Source organism: Mustela nigripes, chromosome 6 (assembly GCF_022355385.1).
Source record: "Mustela nigripes isolate SB6536 chromosome 6, MUSNIG.SB6536, whole genome shotgun sequence".
Taxonomy (NCBI): Eukaryota; Metazoa; Chordata; class Mammalia; order Carnivora; family Mustelidae; genus Mustela; species Mustela nigripes.
The window spans coordinates 80,133,235-80,157,272 of NC_081562.1; the positions used below are offsets into that span (position 1 = coordinate 80,133,235).

At 36.4% G+C, this 24,038-nt stretch overlaps 1 protein-coding gene across 5 annotated transcripts in view; it reads right to left on the minus strand.

Annotated features, from left to right (window-relative positions):
* Positions 1 to 9,933: 9,933 nt before the first annotated feature.
* Positions 9,934 to 24,038, minus strand: part of NELL2 (neural EGFL like 2) — a 400,918-nt gene continuing 386,813 nt past the window's right edge. For all 5 annotated transcript variants that reach the window (XM_059402952.1, XM_059402949.1, XM_059402951.1 and 2 more), the window contains exons 18-21: positions 23,704 to 23,897; positions 22,479 to 22,655; positions 20,761 to 20,985; positions 9,934 to 10,640 (exon numbers count right to left, since the gene is read on the minus strand). In XM_059402952.1, the coding sequence (XP_059258935.1) occupies positions 10,590 to 10,640; positions 20,761 to 20,985; positions 22,479 to 22,655; positions 23,704 to 23,897 (647 nt within the window). In that variant the 3' untranslated portion in view covers positions 9,934 to 10,589. The remainder of the gene's footprint in view (positions 10,641 to 20,760; positions 20,986 to 22,478; positions 22,656 to 23,703; positions 23,898 to 24,038) is intronic.

The window sequence follows — 24,038 nt, forward strand, 5'->3', positions numbered from 1 at the left end:
AAGGATATTGGTCTGTAGTTCTCTTTTTTGATGGGATCCTTGTCTGGTTTGGGGATCAAAGTGATGCTGGCCTCATAAAATGAGTTTGGAAGTTCTCCTGCTGTTTTTATTTTTTGAAACAGTTTCAGGAGAATAGGAATTAATTCTTCTTTAAATGTTTGGTAGAATTCCCCTGGGAAGCTGTCTGGCTCTGGGCTTTTGTTTGTTTGGAGATTTTTGAAAACCATTTCAATCTCCTTACTGGTTATGGGTCTGTTCAGGTTTTCTATTTCTTCCTGGTTCAGTTGTGGTAATTTATATGTCTCTAGGAATGCATCCATTTCTTCCAGATTATCAAATTTGTTGGCATAGAGTTGCTCATAGTATGTTCTTAATAATTGTTTGTGTTTCTTTGGTGTTGGTTGTGATCTCTCCTCTTTCATTCTTGATTTTATTTATTTGGGTCCTTTCTCTTTTCATTTTGATAAGTCTGGCCAGGGGTTTATCAATCTCATTAATTCTTTCAAAGAATCAGTTCCTAGTTTTGTTGATTTGTTCTATTGTTTTTTTGTTTGTTTGTTTCTATTTCATTGATTTCTGCTCTGATCTTTATTATTTCTCCTCTCCTGCTGGGTTTAGGTTTTCTTTGTTGTTCTTTCTCCAGCTCCTTTAGGAGAACCTCTTGTAGGGTTAGGTTGTGTATTTGAGACCTTTTTTGTTTCTTGAGAAAGGTTTGTATCACTATATATTTTCCTCTCAGGACTGCCCTTGCTGTGTGCCACAGATTTTGAACAGTTGTGTTTTCATTATCATTTGTTTCCATGAATTTTTTCAATTCTTCTTTAATTTCCTGGTTGATCCATTCATTCTTTAGAAGAATGCTGTTTAGTCTCCATGGATTTGGGTTCTTTCCAAATTTCCTCCTGTGATTGAGTTCTACCTTCAGAGCATTGTGGTCTGAAAATATGCAAGGAATGATCCCAATCTTTTGATACTGGTTGAGACCTGATTTATGACCCAGGATGTGATCTATTCTGGAGAATGTTCCATGTGCACTAGAGAAGAATGTGTATTCTGATGCTTTGGGATGGAATGTTCTGAATAGATCTGTGATGTCCATCTGGTCCAATGTGTCATTTAAGGCCTTTATTTCCTTGTTGATCTTTTGCTTGGATGATCTGTCCATTTCAGTGAGGGGAGTGTTAAAGTTCCCTACTATTACTGTGTTATTGTTGATGTGTTTCTTTGATTTTGTTATTAATTGGTTTATATAGTTGGCTGTTCCAACATTGGGGCATAGATATTTAGAATTGTTAGAGCTTCTTGTTAGACAGACCCTTTGAGTATGACATGGTGACCTTACTCATCTCTTATTATAGTCTTTGGCTTAAAATCTAATTGATCTTATATAAGAATTGCCACTCCAGCTTTCTTCTGATGTCCATGTGCATGGTAAATTCTTTTCCACCCCCTCACTTTAAATCTGGAGGTGTCTTCGGGTCTAAAATGAGTTTCTTGTGGGCAGACTATTGATGGGTTTTGTTTTTTATCCATTCTGATACCCTGTGTCTTCTGGTTGGGGCATTTAGCTCATTTACATTCAGGGTAACTATTGAGAGATATGAATTTAGTGCCATTGTATTGCCTGTAAAGTGACTATTACTGTATATTGTCTCTGTTCCTTTCTGATCTACTTTTAGGATTTCTCTTTGCTTAGAGGACCCCTTACAATATTTCCAGTAGAGCTGGTTTGGTGTTTGCAAATTCTTTCAGTCTTTGTTTGTCCTGGAAGCTTTTTATCTCTCTTTCTATTTTCAATGATAGCCTAGCTGGATATAGTATTCTTAGCTGCATGTTTTTCTTGTTTAGTGCTTTGAATATATCATGCCAGTTCTTTCTGGCCTGCCAGGTCTCTGTGGATAAGTCCGCTGCTGATCTAGTATTTTTAACATTGTAGGTTACAGACTTCTTTTCCTGGGCTGCTTTTAGGATTTTCTCTTTGTCACTAAGACTTGTAAATTTTACTATTAGGTGATAGGGTGTTGGCCTATTCTTATTGATTTTGAGGGGGTGTTCTCTGCACCTCCTGGATTTTGATGCTTGTTCCTTTTGCCATATTAGGGAAATTCTCTACAATAATTCTCTCCAATAGACCTTCTGCTCCCCTCTCTCTTTCTTCTTCTTCTGGAATCCCAATTATTCTAATGTTGTTTCATCTTATGGTGTCACTTATCTCTCAAATTCTCCCCTCATGGTACAGTATATGTTTTTCTCTCTTTTTCTCAGCTTCTTTATCCTCTGTCATTTGGTCTTCTATAACACTAATTCTTTCTTCTGCCTCATTTATCCTCCGTTTTTGATTGCACCTCATTAATAGCTTTTCTGAGTTCAACTTGGTTAGAGTTTAGTTCTTTTATTTCTCCAGAAAGGGCTTTTATCTCTCTGGAGAGGATTTCTCTAATATCTTCCATGCCTTTTTTGAGCCAGGCTAGAACCTTGAGAATAGTCATTCTGAACTCTAGATCTGACATATTACCAATGTCCATATTGATTAGGTCTGTAACCTTCAGCACTGCCTCTTGTTCTTGTTTTTTTTTTTTTTTTTTTGTGGTGAGTTTTTCTGCCTTGTCATTTTGTCCAGATAAGAATATATGAAGGAGCAAATAAAATACTAAAAGGGTGGCAAAGATCCCAGGAAAATGTGCTTTAACCAAATCAGAAGAAACCCCAAATCACGGGGGGTTGGGGGGGGAGAAGGGTCATAAAAGGAAGTTCAGGAAAAAAATTAGAAAAAGAAAACAAATTAAAAAATATATAAAAAAGAAAAAAATATATATATTAGAGTGGTGACTAGAACAGGGTCACCCCCTTAGTCTGGGGAGTATTTTGGTCTCTTAGAAGAAACTACCTCCCAAAATGTTAAAGAATGAAAAACATATATAAGGGTAAACACAATAAAGGGATGGAATATGCCTATAAAGATGAAAAAAAATTTAATGTCTAAAAAAGTAGTTGATAAAGTAAGTTGGTTGGGAGAATAAAGAAAAAGAAAGTGGAGAGAATTTGCTCAGGCTGGAGACTAGAACAAGCCCGGAGCTAGATTTAGGGTATATTTTGATCTATTAGAAGAAGTCGTACTCCAAATTTTTTAGAAGAAAAAACCCTATGTGTATACAAAAAATAAAGTTAGATACATTGAAGGATAAAATATGACTATAATAATGAAGGTGTAAAAAAGATTATTTTTTCATGGAAGGTATTGTTAAGATAAACTAGTTAAAAATGTTAAAAGAGGAAAGGGTAAAAGCTAAAAATAAATTGGCAGAAGAAAAAAATGAAAAAAAATTGATTAACTTCAAGACTAAAGAATCATGGGGGGAAAGCCATGAATTCCATGCTTTGCTTTCTCCTCCTCTGGAATTCCACTCTTCTCCTTTGTAAGTGAACTTGGTCTTGGCTGGATTTCTTGTTGATCTTCTGGGGTAGGGACCTGTTGTAGTGATTCTCAAGTGTCTTTGCCCCAGGTGGAATTGCACTGCTCTTATCAGGGGCCAGGCTAAGTAATACACTCGGGTTCGCTTTCGGGAGCTTTTGTTCCCCGAATGCTTTCTGTAGAGTTCTGGAGGACAGGAATGAAAATGGCAGCCTCCCAATCTCTGGCCCAGAGGAGCCGAGAGCTCGGGGTCCCACTCCTCAGTGTGCCTTCAGAGAAAAGTGCTCAATCACTCCTGTCTCCCTGGCCTCTGGCTGAGCTTGAAGAAAAGTGCTCAATCACTCACATCTCCCTGGCCTCCAGCTACGCTCCAAGCTCACCCAGCCTATGACCAAGCATCTCTGTCTCTGGCACACAGCTCTGCCTGGAGTCTCTGAACCCCACAGATTCCTGAGCTCCCCCAGGGGGTATCTCCCTGGTTCTTGTGGGGACCTCACTCAGAGTAGTAGCCTGATTAGGGTTCAGGGTAACCCCGAGTTGAGAGCTCACTCCTCGGCTCTGTCTCTGTAGCCGGTTTCCCCACCCTAATACCTGTTAGCTTTGGGACACTCAGACACCCCCTTCCTCCTGTGACCCCACGGGACCTGGGACCATGCTGACCCTGCATGTACTTCACCCCGGTTTAGCCTTTGGAGTGATGTTCCTCCATGGAGCAGACTTTTAAAAGTCCTGATTTTGTGCTCCATTGTTCCGCCACTTGCCCGGAGCCGGCCTCTCCCCCCATGGTCTATCTTCCCATTTCTTTGGATTCATTTCTCTGCCGGTCCTACTTTTCAGAAAGTGGTTGATTTTCTGTTTCTAGAATTGCTGCTCTTCTCTTAGATCTCCTGTTGGATTTGTAGGTGTTCACAATGGTTTGATAAGCTATCTAGCTGATCTCCTGCTACCTGATGTCATCTCAGTTTGCTACTTCTCCGCCAAATTGACTCCTCCCGCTATCCTTACTTTTTAACTTTATCAAATTTTTATTGAATTTTGTTATTTGGTTTTAATATAAACTTACCTAATTACTAGGGAACCCAAGGAGATTTTCCTATTTATTAGTAATTTGGGGGTTTCCTTTCTTGTGAAATACCTATGTGTGTCTTCTGTTCATTTTCCTTGGATACTTTGTACTTTTCTTCTTTTTAGGAGTGTGTGTGTGTGTGCTCTGGTTACCAGTCCTTTGTGATTATATATAATGCCAATATTTTTTCCAGTATATGGCCTATCTTTTCATTGATTTCAAGTAACATAATTTAACTATAAATTTATGATAGATGTCTTTTGAGTCTATTTTAAAATATTCTGAGGTCAAAGGCATTTGCCTAAAATTTCATTTGTGTTGCTTTCTATATTAGGTCTTTAATCACCATGGAGTTAATTTGTATGCAATAAGGATATGTTTTTGTTCTTCTGTTGCCAATTTCCACAGGCTTACATCTGCAGTGTAACCTCTGTCATACATCAAGTATCCATATGAGTTTGGGGTGTTTTCTGAGGTCTTGATGCTATTATATACATCCTTCACCTATCTTATTTATTTTTATAGTAATACTCTTAATTTCTAGAGATTTATACTCTCTTGACATATTGTAGAACAAGTCTCTCCTACCCTTAAAATATTCTTGGCCATTTAAGGCACTTGGGTGTCTTAGTCTGTTGAACGTCAAACTGTTGATTTCAGCTCAGGTCATGATCTCGGGGACCTGGGATTGAGCCCCACATAAGTTTTTGTGCTCCTCAGCAGGGAGTCTGCTTGAGATTTTCTCTCTCCCTTTTTTCCCTGCCCCTCCCCTCCCCAACTTGTGCACATGCTCCCTCTCTCAGAAATAAATAAATAAATAAATAAATAAATAAATGTATGTTACATTTCAAAGCCATTTTCTTGGCCACTCATTTTTCTGTGACAGCTTAGGGTCAACTAAAAAGAGCTGGTTTGTTTGTTGTTTTTATTTTTTATATATTTTTTTCTCATTAGAACTGTTGGGGAGAATTGTCCATTTAAAGATATTTAAGTTTCCTATCCATTTTTTCATTTAGTTGGATCTTCTTTAATTTTAAATTCCATTGGTTCTCACTTCTCACCCTTGTCGTTACCATCCTAGTCCAAATCATTACCATCTTGTCTGAAATTCTTCACTATGAACACACCTCCTGCTTCCACACTTAGCACATCTCACCCTTCCTGCAACTCCCCTATCTATTCTCCACACAGGAGCAAAAGTGATCCTTTTAACTGTCAGCCCAATTATTTCACAGCTATGCTCAAAATTCTCTTAATAACTCCCATCTCCTTAAGAATAAAATACAAATCTCCAACCTTGGCCCAGGTGGATCTATGTGATCTAGTCACCAGTCACTCTGACCTCATCTTCTGAATCAGCTCGGTTGCTCCTCTCGAGACATATATAAGCATGCACCATCTTAGATGAGTCCACACAGTTCTCCCTGTCTGTAATTCTCTCCCTTCAGGAACACAGATGGCTCATCCCCTTACTCCAAGTATTTGCTCCAATGTCACTTTACACAGAGAGGACTTCTGCACACCATATCTTAACTATCACCCGTATCCACTTCATGACTCCAACCCAGCTTAATTTTTCTTCATAGCACTTATCCCCACCTGACATAGCATCTATGTATTTGTTAATGTTCTCCCCTCACCATTAGAATGTGAATTCCATAAGAAGGCAATATGCCCGTGAATGCTTGTGTTCTGTACATACTTTATCTACTGTGATGCTGCTCTGTGTGCTCCTGCTCTTTAGTGCTCAGACTCTCCACACAATGCCTAGAATAGTGTCTGATATATGGTGGGCCATCTACAATTATTTGTTCAGTGTGGTTTTTATCTTCTCCATAAGGCCATGCATCTCTTTCGGTAGACTTATTCCTGGATTCTTTATATATTTTTTGGAAAATTACATTTTCTGTTTTTTTTTTTCCTACTTACAGTTGTGTGTATGTAAAAGAGAAAAAAATTATTCAAAAATAAACTGGGTATCATTTCAACTTCTGCATATAGTCACACTTAATCCAAAGTAGGGTTTTTTTGTTGTTGTTGTTGTTGTTGTTGTTTGTTTTTAAAGCACCTAGCACTAGAGATAATTGGGAGAACATGTTCTAAATAGTATTTTGGTGGTGACGATAACATATTTATGCCATTTTTCATTCAAAATAAAGAATTTCAGAATCTGCTGTGTAACCAATCCCTACAAAAGATTTGATTTAATCACAAAACAAAGACCAAAGGTTTGAAGGAAGTAGTCCCAGCCTCCTGGCAACTACAAGGTATACATAGGAAATTGCAACTCAGATGATTTTACTCAAAACTCCTCCAATGGGGCGCCTGGGTGGCTCAGTGGGTTAAGCCGCTGCCTTCGGCTCAGGTCATGATCTCAGGGTCCTGGGATCGAGTCCCGCATCGGGCTCTCTGCTCGGCAGGGAGCCTGCTTCCTCCTCTCTCTGCCTCCTCTCTCTGCCTGCCTCTCTGCCTACTTGTGATCTCTCTCTGTCAAATAAATAAATAAAATCTTTAAAAAAAAAAAAAAAACTCCTCCAATGGTTCTATTCTTTGTCACTTTATTTCATCACAGATCCAGAATCACTATAGCTTAAGGCGCTCTACCTTTCTACCTGCAGGTCTATTAAGTAAGGGCAATTACTCTGCAAAGAGGTGACAATTCCTTTATGGAAGATATTGAACTCTAGGGCAGAAAACAGTGCATCAATAATGAAAGGTCAGTATGAACACAATGAGCCAACTTCAGAGCAACAAAGGGACTGCCGAGGGTGAGTGTCCAGGCACCTCCGAGAATAAAGTGTATATAGAGCATGAGCATTCACTTATTGCCTTCAGGTATCCTTTTGGCAAGAATCTCTCTGAGATCAATTTACTATTGGACCACTAACACTCTACATTTTAAAATATAAAGACAAAACATCTTGTTCTAAAAAAAAAGTTGGTCTCATCAATGCTTAAGTGCTAGGTCAACAGTACTACAGCCCCACACAGGTCTGTGGGATCCGCTAACCTGCAGAGGAACTCCAAACTAGTCAGCAACATGGAGCTTTGATAGATGTGGTAACGCTTAGTGAACCGCAGCTGATATTATTCTATTCAGTACCTGTAACCTCAGCTTTGTGCAACTGAATAACTTCTGCTACTCTGATAGTCGGAGTATTGATTGCTGTTTTAGAGAGCTTTGATATACCATTCATTTTTTTAAAGGCAATTATAAGGTATTTCAACTTTGGCTATAGATAACCAAGTTAGTGGGAGGATGAAAGAGTTCCATGATATTGCAGTATAATCGAACAAACCTGTGGCTCTCTTTACCAGCATATAAGGCAAAGGGAAAAAGCAAAATGGCAATCTTCTGAAAAAGGAGATAAATAATAAGGATTGCCATACGTTACTTCCCAAAGGATTGCATTTAAATATTCTTGTGCTTTTCTTCTCAGAAAAGGGAATATAAGGGAAATGTAAAAACAAAAATTGTCACCAAGAGCTGCTCTTAAAAGAGCCAAGTACCCCCAAAGTAAATTCATGCTTCTTCTAAATTCATGGAAAGTTCTCACTTTCTTATACTATCGGCATAATTCAACGACGGCATTTTGCCAATTATTTCCAGAGTAAGAAGTAGGGCATTAACCACCTCTTTTTCAAGGAACAAAGTTCTTAAGAAGCAATTGATTACTGCTTGTTGAGGTAAATAGTAATTCTCCTGGGATCTACATTTTATGGTATAAACCTTGAAGGGAAAAAATTCAATCTGAACACATTCATTGCTTTAATAGTCCTTGGAAGAACATAATCTTATTTTTCCTTCTTTTCAGTGTTATAAGAGTTTTCTTTCATTTAGCAGTCTATAGAAACCAGGGGTCTTCAAACCACCCAACTCCTCAGAGCCCTACAAAGGTTTATAACAAATTGGGAATATACAATTCCAGCCTTGCTTCTTCTTCCAAAAGTCATAAAATATCTAAATGATGCATATATATGAGTATATGGATGGAGATGTTCTGTGATGCATATATATGAGTATATGGATGGAGATGTTCTGTGTATATACATTACACACATACCTGCATGCACACACTTTCCTTACTCTCCTCATTAATGCAAATAAAATACATTTTTCCAGGAAGATTTAGTATGAAATCCAAAATACATATAACAAAAAAAAATCACATGGAAATAACTTCAAATTAATATCTTCTTGGAGACTAAATTATTATTTACCATATTCAATAATAGAAAAAAAAACCCTTGTGCTCTGTTGAAATTTTAGATATAAAAAGGCTGCAGAAAAAATAATTTATGATAAATCCAGGGAATATGGAGAGATACTTGAATTCACACATTCAATAAATATTACACATGCCAAAGCATTAAGACATTTATAAATTATCCTTTAGCTCAGCGAGTGTAAGATTGTTTCCATAGCAATGGTGCAGGGATAGTGAAAAGCCACTTTAACATTTCTATAGTTTGGTCATATACTGTCCATTTCCATTTTCCTCTTTAAACTAAAAGTCTCTAGGCAGCTAAAATTTAATTTGATAATTTTTGTATTTGCTTTTTGCCCTAATGCAAAACATATAGATAGGGCAATAATGGATTTCATGTCCTTTATTGGGGCTTCAATCTTTTACTTTTTTTTCCTCTTGAGATTCTAGTATATCAACAAATTTAACAGGTAATGTCATAATCCCTCCTAACATTGGGATTCTTTAATTTTTTATATCAAAATGTGAAGGACCAATTCTTGAAGACATTCCCAACCCTCATATACTCCCTTCCTTGTGGGTATCAGTCAGAGTCCTGGCAGGAAACAGATGGCACACACAAGCTGGCTAATTAAAGAGAGTTTAACAAAGGGACCATTTATAGAGATGTGATAGGAAATAGGGAAATTAACAAGAAATGGGGCAGGGCAGGTACCTCCTGAGGAGAAAAGAGCCATAGTTGTGACTGTCCCTAAACTGGAAGAAGCAAATAGAAGAAATTATCAGAACCTGGAGAAATCAGACGGGGCCATGGGTCAGGAGATGGAGCGCTTAGTGAGGTGACACCACTAATCATGGCAGTGCTCTGGCAGAATGGGAGCCAGCAGCAAAACAAAAACAAAACAAAAAACCCTCCAAAATTTAACTCTTTCTGATATCTTGCAAGCAGCTCCCACTGGTAAAACCAAGATAGAATCCAAAGGACAAGGGAACCCATTAATATGGTCCATATAGATCAGCTCCCAGGATACAGACAGGGTAGAAAATGTGATTGAGAGGGTCTCAAGAGGCAGAATGAAGGTATCCATCACACTTCCCACTTAGACCTATAATTTAGTGAAAATCACATTTCAATTTGGAAATAGCATGGTAGGAGTTTTTCATCAGCAGAACTAGGAAACAGTTTGTATGTTGAGGCATCTGTGGGGAAAGGAACACATTAAACAAGACACTTGGACACGTTATAAGGTAAGAGAAATATTTATTTAATTTTGCACAAGAACGAGCTTATACTGAACAAATCCAACCAAATAATATTAAGTGCAGTAAAACAAGGAAATAGGGATGACTTTTCCTGTTAGAAAATATTAAGTAACCATGCCTGTGCATTATTTTATCATTACAATAACTTGTTTCAGATTTCTTTTCAGAGTGTATACTGTACATAACAGGTTATAGCTTCTTTGCTTTGCTTCTGAAAATATAATTCATTCACTGCCTTGCATTTTATTTTCAGCAGTGAGGAACCTAACTGATTCGTGAAGATTCTGATCTAGAGAGAAATTTTCTGCACCAGTGAAGCTAGAGGCTTTCAAAGCTCTGATGGGCTCAGGCTTTATATCCAGGGGTCATGATGTCATGGTGTGTATTCTACACCCATTCTTCTACCACAGTGATGTCAGACACAGTAGAAGCAGAATTCTGGTCTCGTTTTGCCCCAAGAATTTTCCTTTAGTGATTTTCTCAAGCTTCACAAATTTCATAATTGAATGTTCACTCAGCTATTAACAAAGCTGCACTTAGCTGCCCACAAATCATCCACTTTAAGTTTTAACTTTTTTTTTTTGGTCTTTTTAATGAAAGAACATTCTTTAAACAGAAATCTCCCGTGAGACAGTTAACTTCACAGTTCCTGAAGGCACTGTGGGTCCACTGAGCAACAGATGTGGCCATTCTAGAGAAGAAAAAAGGGGAAAGAAAAGGATGGTATAAGCTGTTCAGCCATTAGTGAATACTCACACTTACTGATTGGTGCACGTAAATCTGACCAGGCCTTGTTATTTAGGCACCCCTGCAAGTTCAACAGCCCAGTTAATTCTCATGTCTCGACTTCTGCAGGACCAATTATGTCCAGTTATTTGTGGCAAATCATAGACTAGCTTTATTTACCACACGGCAACTTCTTAGATCACACTTGTTCTCTCAATTATTCATCCACAAAATATGTATTGAGTTTATTGAGCCCTAGGTATATTGATGAATAAGCAGACATGGTCACTACCCTCAGAGGGCAGGGGTTAATTTGGGGTGGGAGGCAGAAAGCTAATAAACACCAAGAGAACATGTCAAAAATTGTGAAAGCTGCTAGAAGAGAAATAAACTAGGTGGCGTCAGGACTGGCTGGGGCACCTGGGTGGCTCAGTCAGTTAAGCATCTGTCTTCCTCTCAGGTCATGATCCCAGGATCCTGGGATTGATTCCCATAATGGGCTCCCTGCTCAGTGGGGAGTCTGCTTCTCCCTTGGTCCCTCCCCCTGCTCCTGCTCTCCCTCTCTCTGTCATAAAAATAAATAAATAAAATCTTTAAATAATAATATAAACTGGCTATTTAGATTGGTGGTCAGGGTAGACTTTTCTGTAGATGTGATATTTAAACCAACACCACAAGGCAATGTGAGAGGGTCAGCCAAAAGCAAGGTGAACAGAATGAGTAAAGGCTTTGAAGTGAAAATCGTTTCATTTATTTAAGAAGCTGAAAAAAGGTCTGGGTGAGAATTTTGAGTTGGTAAAGAAGACAGTGTAGAGATAAAGTAGCGTATTATACTTTATGACAAAATTAAAAGTGTCTGTTTTATAACACAAAAAGATTTTAATACTTTAATCTTCTTTGAAGTATACCAAATGAGGAGAAAACTAGTCCAATTCCAAGAAGAATATAATCAATTTAAGCCAATACTCTTCTGTTCTTAATTTTTATGAAGCAGAGTTCTTATTATGACAGCAAGAGAAAGTCTCAACATCTCCTGGATCTCTTGTGGCATATTAAAGCTTTGTCATCACACTCAAAGACAGGTTTTCTAACCATGACCATTACATCATCTTTCCTAGTCCAGGGACACGCTGATATAAGGGATGTACCAGTTCCTGAGAGAATCAGTTCCTCAAGGAGAAAGTGAGGGAATTTCTGGAGCTTTCTACCAGTTAGTATGTGAAGCCAGCATTAGATTCCTATAGGTGGAAAAATCATTACTATGGTTCCCATGAGTATGTTTTAGAAAGGGACTGTGTATTTTCCCAAATCTTCCAGGTATGTTTTTCTTATTCCATATCCATATTTTCTGTAACAATAAGATAGATGCTGTATAAATCATATAGCATTGGAAACTCCTCAATTAGGGAAACACAGTTCATACAAGAACAAAAATATCCTACTGGAGATCATTTTAGTAATGGCATGGTTGCTTACATAAAACTAACCTTCCCACAGATAACTATAAAGGGTCTGGACAAAATAGAAAAAAAAAAAATAACTATTTGAAAGCAATAGATAGACCAAAAGCAGTCAGACGCTGGAAAGGTTTCAATTTGTAAAAGGGAAATGTGTTGTGTGAGATTTATTTTTACTCGCCATTTCCCCTTAGGGCACTCTGTAGTCAGTGCAGCTTAGGCTAACTATAACTCAGGCAGAAAGACACAGTCTGATAGGACTCAGACAGCAGAGGACAACTTTTAGAGCTGCCAGGGTGGTTATAAATTCAGAGGGAAATATCTAGAAAGGAGGGAGTGCATCAGCATATAAAGTCCTCTCAAACCCTTGGCTGGTCTTTGAATTAGAGGAGACTAAAGAGATAATGAGTTATAGATTGAAGGTTGAAAGATTAAGGCAGAGATTTCAAATGCTGCTTACTGTGGGTAGCAGTGTTTAAAATCTGTGTCCTTCCAAGTTAGGAAGGATTGATAAAAAAATAAAATTCAGGCTTTTCAGTGAAAGCTCAAAAGGGTCATGATTAGGAGTAAAACAATGTCTCAAGATTAAGAGACTCACCCTAGAAACAGGGGTAAATCTGGAACAGACCTACTTAACCAGAGTAAAGGGAAGCTTTCTTAAGTGCAAGGTGATAGGCCAGTAATTTGCAACCTGCTACAACAAACATAGTCTTCAGAAGAAGCTAACAGAACATAGGATCTATGTCATATATCATCCATAGTATCTGATAAACCATAAAAAAGTATTAGATATCACAAAAAAAGCAAGAAAATGTGACTCCTAGTCAAGAGAAAAAGTAGTGAATAGAAATGACTCAAAGATAATTCAGATGGAATAATTAGCAGACAAGAACTGGAAAGTATCCATTTTAAATATGTTTGAAGTTTAAAAAAAAAAGAAAAAAGGTAGATCTCAGGAAATAAAACTATAAATAGAATTAAGTGGAAATTTTGGAATGAAAATTTGCAGTATTTGAAATGAAAAATTCATTGGATTGGTTTAACAGCAGATTAGACATGGCAGAAGGAACAGTCAGCAAACTTATAACAAAAAATAGAAATTATCAAATCCAAAACAGCAAGAAAAAAGACTGATATAAAAATTAAGCTTCAGTGACCTTCAGGATAGTATTAAGACATATAACATATGAGTAATCATAGTCCCAGAAGAAGAGGTGGGAGAAAATTCCAGAGAAAATATTTGAAGAAACCATGGTCAAAATTTTCTCAAATTTCTTGGGTAACAAAACAAAACCAACACCCCCCCGCCCCAGCTTACATACTTAAAAATAAGCCCAGCAAATACCTAAGAATAAAGTCATACAAAATATCACATATAAGTGTATCACAGCCAAACTTCTAAAAATAAAAAATAAGAGAATTGTAAAAGGAAATAGAGGGGGGAAAATACACATTTTCTGCTTAGGAACAAAAATACAAATAGCTGAATCCTCATCAGAAATGGAGGCATTAAAACAACAGAGAATCATCCTTAAAGTCCTGGGAACAAATCTGTGAGTCCAGAATGCTATATTTAATAAAGGTATCCTTTAAAAATAAAGGTAATTTCAGATAAATGGAAGTTGAGATATCTGTTAACCAATGGATCTATAATATGGAAAGTGCTAAGGAAGTTAAAGCTGAAGGGAAGTGACACCAGATGGAGTCTCAAATATGTGAAAAGAAATGAATATTAGAAATGGTGACTATATGGATAAATTTGAAATATAGCATTTCTTCTTCCTTTAACTTCCTTAAGAGATATTTGGCTCATTAAAGCAAAAAATAATAACAAGGAATTTTAGGGTGTATGGCTTACATAGTTATAAAATATATGACTATTATAGCTCAAAAACTAAGGGGGATGGAATTCTATTATGCTTAAGTTCTTATTATTTATGTGAAGTAGTTTAATATTAAATCTTATTATACTATAATAAATTAATGCTATATATTGTAATCTCTAGGTCAGCAACTAAAATAATAATACAAAAGGTTATAGTTAAAAAATCCAGAAGAAAATTAAATTTAAATAATACAGGAAGTTAATAAATAAAAAGGAGGAAGAAATGGAAGAATAGGAATATGAAAAAATAGGACAAAAACAAAACAAATGGCAAAATGGTAGCCCTATATCTACCAATGCCAAAAAATTACATTAAATATAAACAGACTAAACACTTCAATTAAAAGACAGATTGTCATACTGGATAACAAAATAAGAATGAAGTATATACATGATCTACAAAACATGCAGTTTAAATATAAAACCATAGATGGTTTGAAAGTAGATGGATCAAAACAAAATGAGTATCTGGAAAAACCTGACTTCAAGTCTAGAAGCCTTGCTAGACAAAAGGAGAGCATTACATAATGATAAAATGGTTAATTTACCAGAAGACATGAAAGAGTATGTCCTGGTGATTCCATTTATATGAAATTTTAAAAAGGCAAAATAAGTCTACTACAATGAAATCAAATTGAAGTTTACTATGGTAAGTTGGTATTGCCTGGAAGGGGGAACAAAAAGATACTCATTTGGGTGTTGGAAATAGTCTATATTTTGATTTATAAGACCCATCAAATTTTATATATATATACATTTATATAAATGTATATATATATGAAATAACTATTAATTTCACTATATTTGATATAACCTTGATAAAAACTAAAATAAAAGGAGTTCCACTGAAACTTAGTCTGATTACTAGGAATAGTAACAATCTACTATTATAATAAATTATAAAAATTAGTTACTTTTACATAGTACAAAGTAAGTTTCCTTAACATCCTGTTATTTCTGGCTATATTTATTCTATATTTTAAAATTAAAAAAAAGTCATTGTCACTATTTTTGTGCTAAACTCAAATCAAGATTAGAAGACAGCTGGCTTTTAATTTTCAGTTAATATATTTATATATAATACAAGTATAATATATATTAAAGTTATTTATGTTATTAATGTTATTTATGTAAATTTAGCTTTTATTCATTTATTAATCATTTATTGTATAATTAATATATTAATCTGCTTACAAATTATATAGATTATAAGTAGGTGTATATATAATTAATATATGTTTACACATCCCACTACCATCAGTATTTTAGTATGTCTTTAAAGATTTTTTATTTATTTATTTGACAGAGAGACATCACAAGTAGGCAGAGGCAGGCAGAGAGAGAGAGAGGAGGAAGCAGGCTCCCTGCTGAGCAGAGAGCCCGATGCGGGACTCGATCCCAGGACCCTGAGATCATGACCTGAGCCAAAGAAAGTGGCTTAACCCACTGAGCCACCCAGGCGCCCTTAGTATGTCTTTATAGAATTTTTTTTCATACTGTTTTATTGTCAACTTTTTTCCAATTAAAGTATATGTAATTACATATTGTATTTTTAAAAATATTTTATTTATTTATTTGACAGAGATCACAAGTAGGCAGAGAGGCAAGCAGAGAGAAAGAGGAGGAAGCAGGCTCCCTGCTGAGCAGAGAGCCTGATGCAGGGCTTGATCCCAGGACCCTGAGATCATGACCTGAATTGAAGGCAGAGGCTTTAACCCACTGAGCCACCCAGGTGCCCCTACATATTGTATTTTTAGCTTGGGTTTTATTTTAAGCCATTTTTTTTCAATGGATGAATAATATATAATTATATATGTTACATAATTATAGTATAATATGATATATTGCAACATAAAGAGTTACCAGAACTTTTTGAACTTTTTTCTATTTTTGGGTACCTTGGTTTCTTCCTTGATTTTTTTTTTTAAATTTTATTTAATTATTTGACAGACAGAGATCACAAGTAGGCAGAGAGGCAGGCAGAGAGAGAAGGGGAAGCAGGCTCCCTGCTGAGCAGAGAGCCCAATGCAGGACTCGATTCCAGGACTTTGGGATCATGACCTAAGGCGAAGGCAGAGGCTTTAACCCACTGAGCCACCCAAGCACCTATCTTCCTTGATTTTATATGACAAATAATATTGAGGTGAATATTGTCATGCATATAGCACCTTCCCCTTCCATATTTTAGAGTATTTCTTTAGGTTATATTCTCAGACCTAGGATTAACAGGACAAAAGATGTTTGAGCTGGTATGGGTAGTAGGCAAAGAGGTGTATTGTGGCATGCTGACATGTGTTTTTCAAGGTCACTAACGATTCATAAAAGTTACAGTTCCAGTACATCTCTGTCAGCATTGGAAAATTATTGTGAGTTGTTTTTTTTTTTTTAATTAAAGTATGTGAAAATAATAATTCATTATGTTAGTTTACCTTAGAGTTTTAATTGTTGAAAGGCTGAATAATTTCTTTTTTTAATAGCGGCATTGTTTTAGTGAATTGTTTATTTATTCTTTGCTGATTTCTTTTTGGGAGAAATCATGATTTTTTTGTTAACTTCTATACGTTTTTAATTTAACAAAGAAATCATATCTTCTGGAAGAATATTTTTCCAGTCTCTAATTGTGACTTCTTGTTTTACAAATTTTATCTATAGAAACTCTAAATTTTCTGAGGTATTCTTTATCACTTTTAAGTTAGAAAAGACATCTTCCTTCCAGAATGTTAATTAACATTTGATTATATCTTTTTTTTATTCTTAATATCTAACATTTCTTCCATGCAGAATTGATTTTGATGTATGACAGCATATAAAATTACTTCCTTCAAACTGCTGTCCAGCCATCCTTATATAGAATAATCCTTTCTTCCTTTATTGGTAAGAAAATCTCTCCCAATCATACACGAAAGTCTTCGTTTTAATGTCTTCATTCGTGGGGCATTTGTTTCCATACATAGATCTAGTTATCTATTCTAATATTAGTACAGAGGTTGGCTTTCAAAACTTTAAGTCTGCTGTTTCTGGTAAATGAAGGTAAAGTTCAGGAAGTTAGGAGCTTCGTCATTAAAACTCTAATTTTCTTTATACCTCAATTATCTCAGTATTACATCTAGAGTCTCCCCAGGAATTAGAAGTAGCCCCCTGGTTTCCAATTTCCAAATGGTCTGTTTGGTAATTACTTATTAAAGGAAATTACCCTCTAATCCCGCCTCCCTTCATAGTCATTTCTCAACTGGGCACATCCCTAGTTACTGTTTGGAGCTCAAAGAACAACTGCCTAAAAGCACTCTGACCCGTCAAAGGATTCACGGTTTCTCTTAAATTTAGTAATTCATTTTTGACTCAAGAGTTTAACTTCTTGGGCCCCTGGGTGGCTCAGTGGTTTAAAGCCTCTGCCTTTGGCTCAGGTCATGATCTCAGGGTCCTGGGGTCAAGCCCTGCATCAGGCTCTCTGCCAAATAAATAAATAAAATCTTAAAAAAAAAAAAAAAAGAATTTAACCTATTAATGGAGGATTTTTTTTTAACCTAAGCAAATTAAATCTGAAGGCATCCTTAAAAAGACATCTTTAACACCCCCCCGCCCCAACACCCCACTAATTCCCAATTCCTCAGATCTTATCTTCAAGCCACTTGCTCAGGAGATAACTGGTGCCCATGTTGTATGGTCTTTTAGCATAGTGCTCCTTTCCTTCAGAGCATCCATCACAGTCTAGAATGTTGTCTTTATCTATTTATGACTTGATTAATATCTACTTACTCTGTTATCAATAATAAGAATAGTCATTATTGAGTGTTTACTCTGAATGTGCATGAAATGTGTAAGAAACTTTTTTATGGATCTTCTCACTTTATTCTTATAGCAATCCTCTCATGTAGGTTCTAAAAGTATTCCTAGGTAGTTACTATTTTTATTCTTTTTTATTTTATTTTTTTTTAGGGGAGCATACTGAGCCACAGAGAGATTTGTGACCATCCCTTGAGGTCACATTGCTAGTATGGCCAACCAGGCTTTGTTTGAATCCAGGTGGCCTGATTTTAGATACTGCATTCTTCACTTCTAGACCAATGCTGTCCAGCAAAACATTGTGTGATAAGAGAACTGTTGTGGGGTGTGTGTGTATGGGGGGGGGTTGGGTGGGTGTGTTTAAGATTTTATCTATTTATTTGATAGAGAAAGAGAGAACAGAAAGAGAGGTAGAGGGAGAGGGGAGAAGCAAACTCCCCCCAAAGCAGGGAGCCCAATATGGCGCTCCATCCCAGGACCCTGAGATTATGACCTGAGCCCAAGGCAGAGGCTTAACCTACTAAGCCACCCAGGCACTGCAAAAGAAATGTTCTTTTTATGTTTTTATGTTCTGTCTAATATGATAACCACATGTAGCTACTGAGCAATTAAAATGTGGCCAGGGTGACTGAGAAATTGAAGTTTTAATTTTATTTAATTTTAATTAATTTAAATAGCCATATATGGCTACTAACTACCATACTGGACAGCTTAGCTCAATACAATAAGGTATTAGGTAATAATTTCCAGGAATAGTTCTATCTGTTTTGCTTATCATTATACTCCTGGTACCAGCATAATACCCAGCACAATGTATTTATTGACTAGAATGAATAATTCATAGGAGAGTAGGACAGGTAAAAAGTAAATGATATAAAAAGTAAAAATGGTGATCTGAAAGTGCCAAATTGTGGAAAATGCTCACCTCCAATGCAGTATCTGTAGTCTGTTGCATCCATTTATTTTTAAAATAACACAAAATAAAATGTGTATTGGGTTAAATTTGGTAGAATAGCACATGTTTTTATAACTCATATTTAATAAGAAGGGAAAAAGGGAAATAGCATCAAACAGTAACTTCTGAGAATCAGCATTTATCTGACAAAAAATGAATTTAATTCTAAAATACACTTTCTGGGGCACCTGGGTGGCTCAGTGGGATAGGCCACTGCCTTCGGCTCAGGTCATGATCTCGGGGTCCCGGAATCGAGTCCCGCATCGGGCTCTCTGCTCAGCAGGGAGCCTGCTTCCTCCTCTCTCTCTCTCTGCCTGCCTCTCTGCCTACTTGTGATCTCTCTCTGTCAAATAAATAAATAAAATCTTTAAAAAAAAATAAAATAAAATATACTTTCTGGAATATATTCATTCCTATCATGAGGCAAAAAAAACCCTATTTGTTTATAAGGCTGGAAATGACAAACGTATTTATGCTCTTCACCCCAGAAAACTCTCATGTTTTTCTATTACTGAACGGATTTTTTTATTGGAAATATCTGTGTGAGCCATATTTGTGTGTTCTTCATCCTATCACTGCTTTATATTTTCGCTGTCGCTTCTCAGAACAATAATCTTAGTTGGATTAAGAGTGTATATGGGGCGCCTGGCTGACTCAGTTGGTGGATCATGTGACTCTTGATCTCGGGGTTGTGAGTTCAAGCTGAATTACGGGTCTAGAGATTACTTATAAATTTTTTTTTTTTTAAAGAGTGTAAAGGGACTTAACTTTATTTGGTAATTAATTGTCAGAAAGTATTTCCCTGTTGGTCATTAATGCTGAAGTTTCTGGATATGTACTGCTAGGTGTACTCATATCAAATGTGTATTAAAGCAATACTGCATAGAGATAAGTCACTTTTAGTAGTAGTACTAGCAGTAGTAGTAACTTTCAAATTTGCTAATGCACTTTCAGGAAAGGCATGAAATGTTCACTCAAAAAGCTTCGCTTGATTGACAAAAATTACATTGAAAGAGAATTTTGGTTTGAAATAGATAATAGCGTCTCAAAGCTTAAAGCATTTTATATTTTTTTGTCCTGTTATATCAAGCCACTCTAGTAAGAATCTATGCTAAGTGAATCTGAATTAAATTGTTCTAAAAAAAATTAATGGAATTGTGTACTTTTAAAAAAAGCAGTAGTTAAGAGATATCTGGCTGTGCTATGTTGGAAAAAAATCTGAATCTTTGCTTTCCCATGCTGTTGTTAATAAGCCTTCAGATCATTTAGTTAGTTTTAGTGTTGATTCAAAAATTATGACTATGAAATACAGTGACCACTGAATCAACATTGGTAGGAACAATAATCAAATAGAATGCTTTCAACTTTCCCAGTATCATGAACTCTATATACTGCCTACATTAATCTGTATTTTTGTTCTCATTGAAGTAAAAGGTACATGCTCTATTTTCCTATGAAAATAAGAAGAAAAATCTTTATAATGATTTTTCTCCAACTGTAGGAATAAAATAAACAACAGATCTTAAATTTTTCAACCCAATGTAACTGGCCACAACAAACCAAGAAATATGCCCATTTTTTTCCATATTGATTTTCACTTTGGAAAATGTAATATATTTACAGACCTCATAAAAGGACCAGATAAAAATCAATAAAATAATATTGTCTTCCATCATGAAAAAAGAAACATGAAGTTTGTATTGTAGATTTTTTAAAAAAAGATGTGTACAGTTAGATACTTTAGGTTCTTTCTGTTCTGGTGACATAAATAACTGATGATTCTGGTTTCTGACTGTGCACTTCCTTCTCTCTGAATCTGCTTTGAGGATGCACAGGGCAGTTAACCTTGGCACTCATAAAGCTGAGTGGCCCTCCTCCCACCTCTGTTTCAACAATAAATATGAAAAAAAAAATGCTTTCCATTGGCCAGGATAAACACATTAATATCGATGAGCCCTGGGTACAGCTGGCCAAGGTCTCCCTACTTGGATTTAATAGGCTTTACCTTGCACTGGCAGAGAGTACACTCGGTGCCATGTTTGATCCAAGAGGACCCAGTGAAGCGAACCACATTCATCTCATCCAGGCAAGTTTTGGTGATGTCGTTACGAATGGTGTCAGCCTGGCAAGGGTCAGTGACACAGCGCCGGCAGCACTCATTCTCTGGGAGGACACTGAATTCACATTCCACCTCTGGGCAAGGCAGAGGCCAACAGTCAACTTCCCCTTGCTGTAAGAAAAGCAGATGCACCGGGGCAGGAAGAGAGGAAGGGAGGGTATGGAGGGAGGAGGCGGGGGGAGCACAGTGTTTACTGAATACTCAGTTTATTTGATGGATACTCACACCTTCAAAACCATGAATCTTGCAGGGAATCTACAAAAGGCCTATCGAAGTGTTGAGGGCCGTACTTCAGTTGGATTTTAAGAGTGTTCAAAGATTAAACAAGAATAACAATAAACAAAATCAGAACCCTCTCCCTTAAAACAATCAAATTTGCATTCTCCTATCTTTTCCCGGACAGAGAAGAATCATTTACTATGGAAGAAGGTTTTACTTGGATTTTTGCATATTAGTGCTTTTTTCATTCTTTTGATCCCCCCCACCTTCTCATTTATTGCCTTCTGTATAAAGAAACTTTTGTCCATTTACAAGAAAATCAACTGAAATATGAAGGGAATTTGACAGGTTATCTTTGTTCATTTGTATGTTTCTCAGGTTAGGGATTTTGGAGAAAAAAACAACTAGGAACTGATTTCAGGCTTCTTTATTCCACATGGGAAAATTGTGTGAACTGGATCTTTTTAAAATTTAGCTCCCACCTGTTTCCTATTTTCTTCATAATTCTGAATCTCATGGTCTTGGAGATGAAAGCAGCCTTCAGGCACAGAAACTGACCTTGTTCTTTCAATTGATTTTTGGGTTTAAAGTATAAAAAGGAAGCAACAAAAAAGCATTGCCTTAAAAATATCCTCACACAAATAGAAAGGAAACTAGCCATGACTTTAGAAGTAGCATCTGTGAAACTTTCTTCTATAAAGACACATAGACCAATTTTCCTTTTCAATTACACTACTCAAAAGAAACAGGAAGTTTGGTCAAATGAAAAAAGATTGACGTTTTCCTGATCAAGTCTTTATTTTCTTTTTTCCAGTAGAAATTTTGTAAATACATTCAACTCTAATATTGAATGTATTGAATATTCACACATTCAACTCTAATACTCTAGTAGGTATTTGTTGCAAATCTGTATCATGTGTAAAACAGGTGCCCATTAGAATAGTGTTAATGTTAAAATATTTAGGAGGAAAAAAAGTATGGTTTTTTTTTTTCTTTTTTTAAGTCTGAGCATGACTGATAGAAATGGATTAACAGAAGTTCTACTTGGACAAAAAATGTACAATTTTCATGAATGCTGCTGTTCTGCTTATAACGGTCTGTGAGTAAACCTAAGCTGAATGGGACTGGGGATGCCAGGAGAGTCTTTTCTTCTTGACTCTGGAAAGACGTACATGACATACTGTCCACCATTTACTCCAGGATGTGCCTTCATGGGTCCTGACTGCATGCCTGCCATCTTGTCATCCTAACTGGGTTCACTTTTTGTAACTGCCAGCACTATGGCGAGGTAGGTGCTGAGAACTGGCAGATGTGGGAGGGCAAGACTGTCCCCTCATTAGATTCTGGGCCGGAACTGCCTCTGTACTTCCTGTAGCTAAACTTACCAGGCAGCGGCACTGTTGGCAGTTCTGAACCCAGGTGTCACCACTATTATATAAGGTTTCTCCATTTTGATGGAGGCACTGGCTGCTAAGCCTTGGGTCACATTCAGGACAGCAAAAAAGATCAACCGTGGGATTCTCACAGTCACACACCATCCGACGACACATTACGAATCCATTCTGTATAAGAAAGAAGAAAGCAGTTACCAAAAGCCTCCGTTTCTCAATGTAATAGATTTAAGGTTAGTTACATTTTGTAGCTAACACACAGAAATTACTCAAGCTAGAAAACTTCCAATTTCCTTTCCGAACACTGCTTGACCAGTAAATTTTCAGAAATGACCCACATGAAATAACCACTATGCAGTCCTTATGTGTATATGAATGTGGATAGTGCATATGTAAATATACATGTACTTATTAGTGTAGTAATTAGATTACTACCTAAATTTTGTTTTGTGTGAGGGCATGTGTGTTTGTATTTAGTAGTTAGTCAACAAGCTTTACCTATTGTTAAATTCATGGAATAAATTAGAACTTAAGTTTGTGTACAAACTTATCAATTTCTTTCATAATAATTGAGCCTTTTATACAGAGTGCTACTTATCTAACTATAACTTAAGTCACTCTTATCGACTGGGTAAATAAAGTGGAACATCCCTTTAAAACTGAAACCCAGTCTAAATAGATTATTTTCACTCACAGTCCAAAGTATGTCCATTCTAGCTTCATTTATACATTCATTCAAATATGATATTGCTCCTCTGGAAGCACTAGCATAGTTAGCGATAAAGTTTTATCAACATGTGCAGATAAACACATTGTGGCATTTCCATAGGATGGATGCTATTCAGCAATAAAAGGAAATATTTAAAATATTTAAAATATTTCTATTATAAAATAATACAAATGAATGTTGAAAACAATGCTGGGAGAAAGAAGTCAGACAAAAAAAGTTATGTACTATATGTACTACCTACTACAGAAGGCTCTAGAAAATACAAATTTAACCTACAGTGAACCAAATCAGTGTATCCTTGAGGCTGATGGTATGGGACTAAGAAAGGACAGAGACAACATTATGAGCAGATGAAAATGTCCTTTTGTGCTAACTGTGATAGTGGTTAAGTAGATGCATTCACTTGTCTAAGCTCATCAAGCTGTACATATTAAACATATGCAAATTACATCCCAATAAAAATGATTAAAGTGTTTTATTTATACCGACCTGACATGAACACACAGAGCACCGGTCATTCTCCAACACCCAAATCTGACCATTGTGTTTAATTTTTCCATCATGGATGCAGTCCCCTGTGCAGTTCTTTCCATGAGGGCATCGGCAATCATAGCCACCATCCAAGTTAAAGCAAATGGTATCATTGGCACAGCTGTGCCTCCCAGTCCCACACTCATCGATATCTACAGCCAAGAAAAGGCAGCAGGCAATGTGCTTATAATATGCTCAGTTTCAAACAACTGCAATCAGGCACGTCGTCTCTAACACAAAGCATCCAACTGTAAATTAATTCTCATCTTACTGGCATGCATTTCCTATTAAAT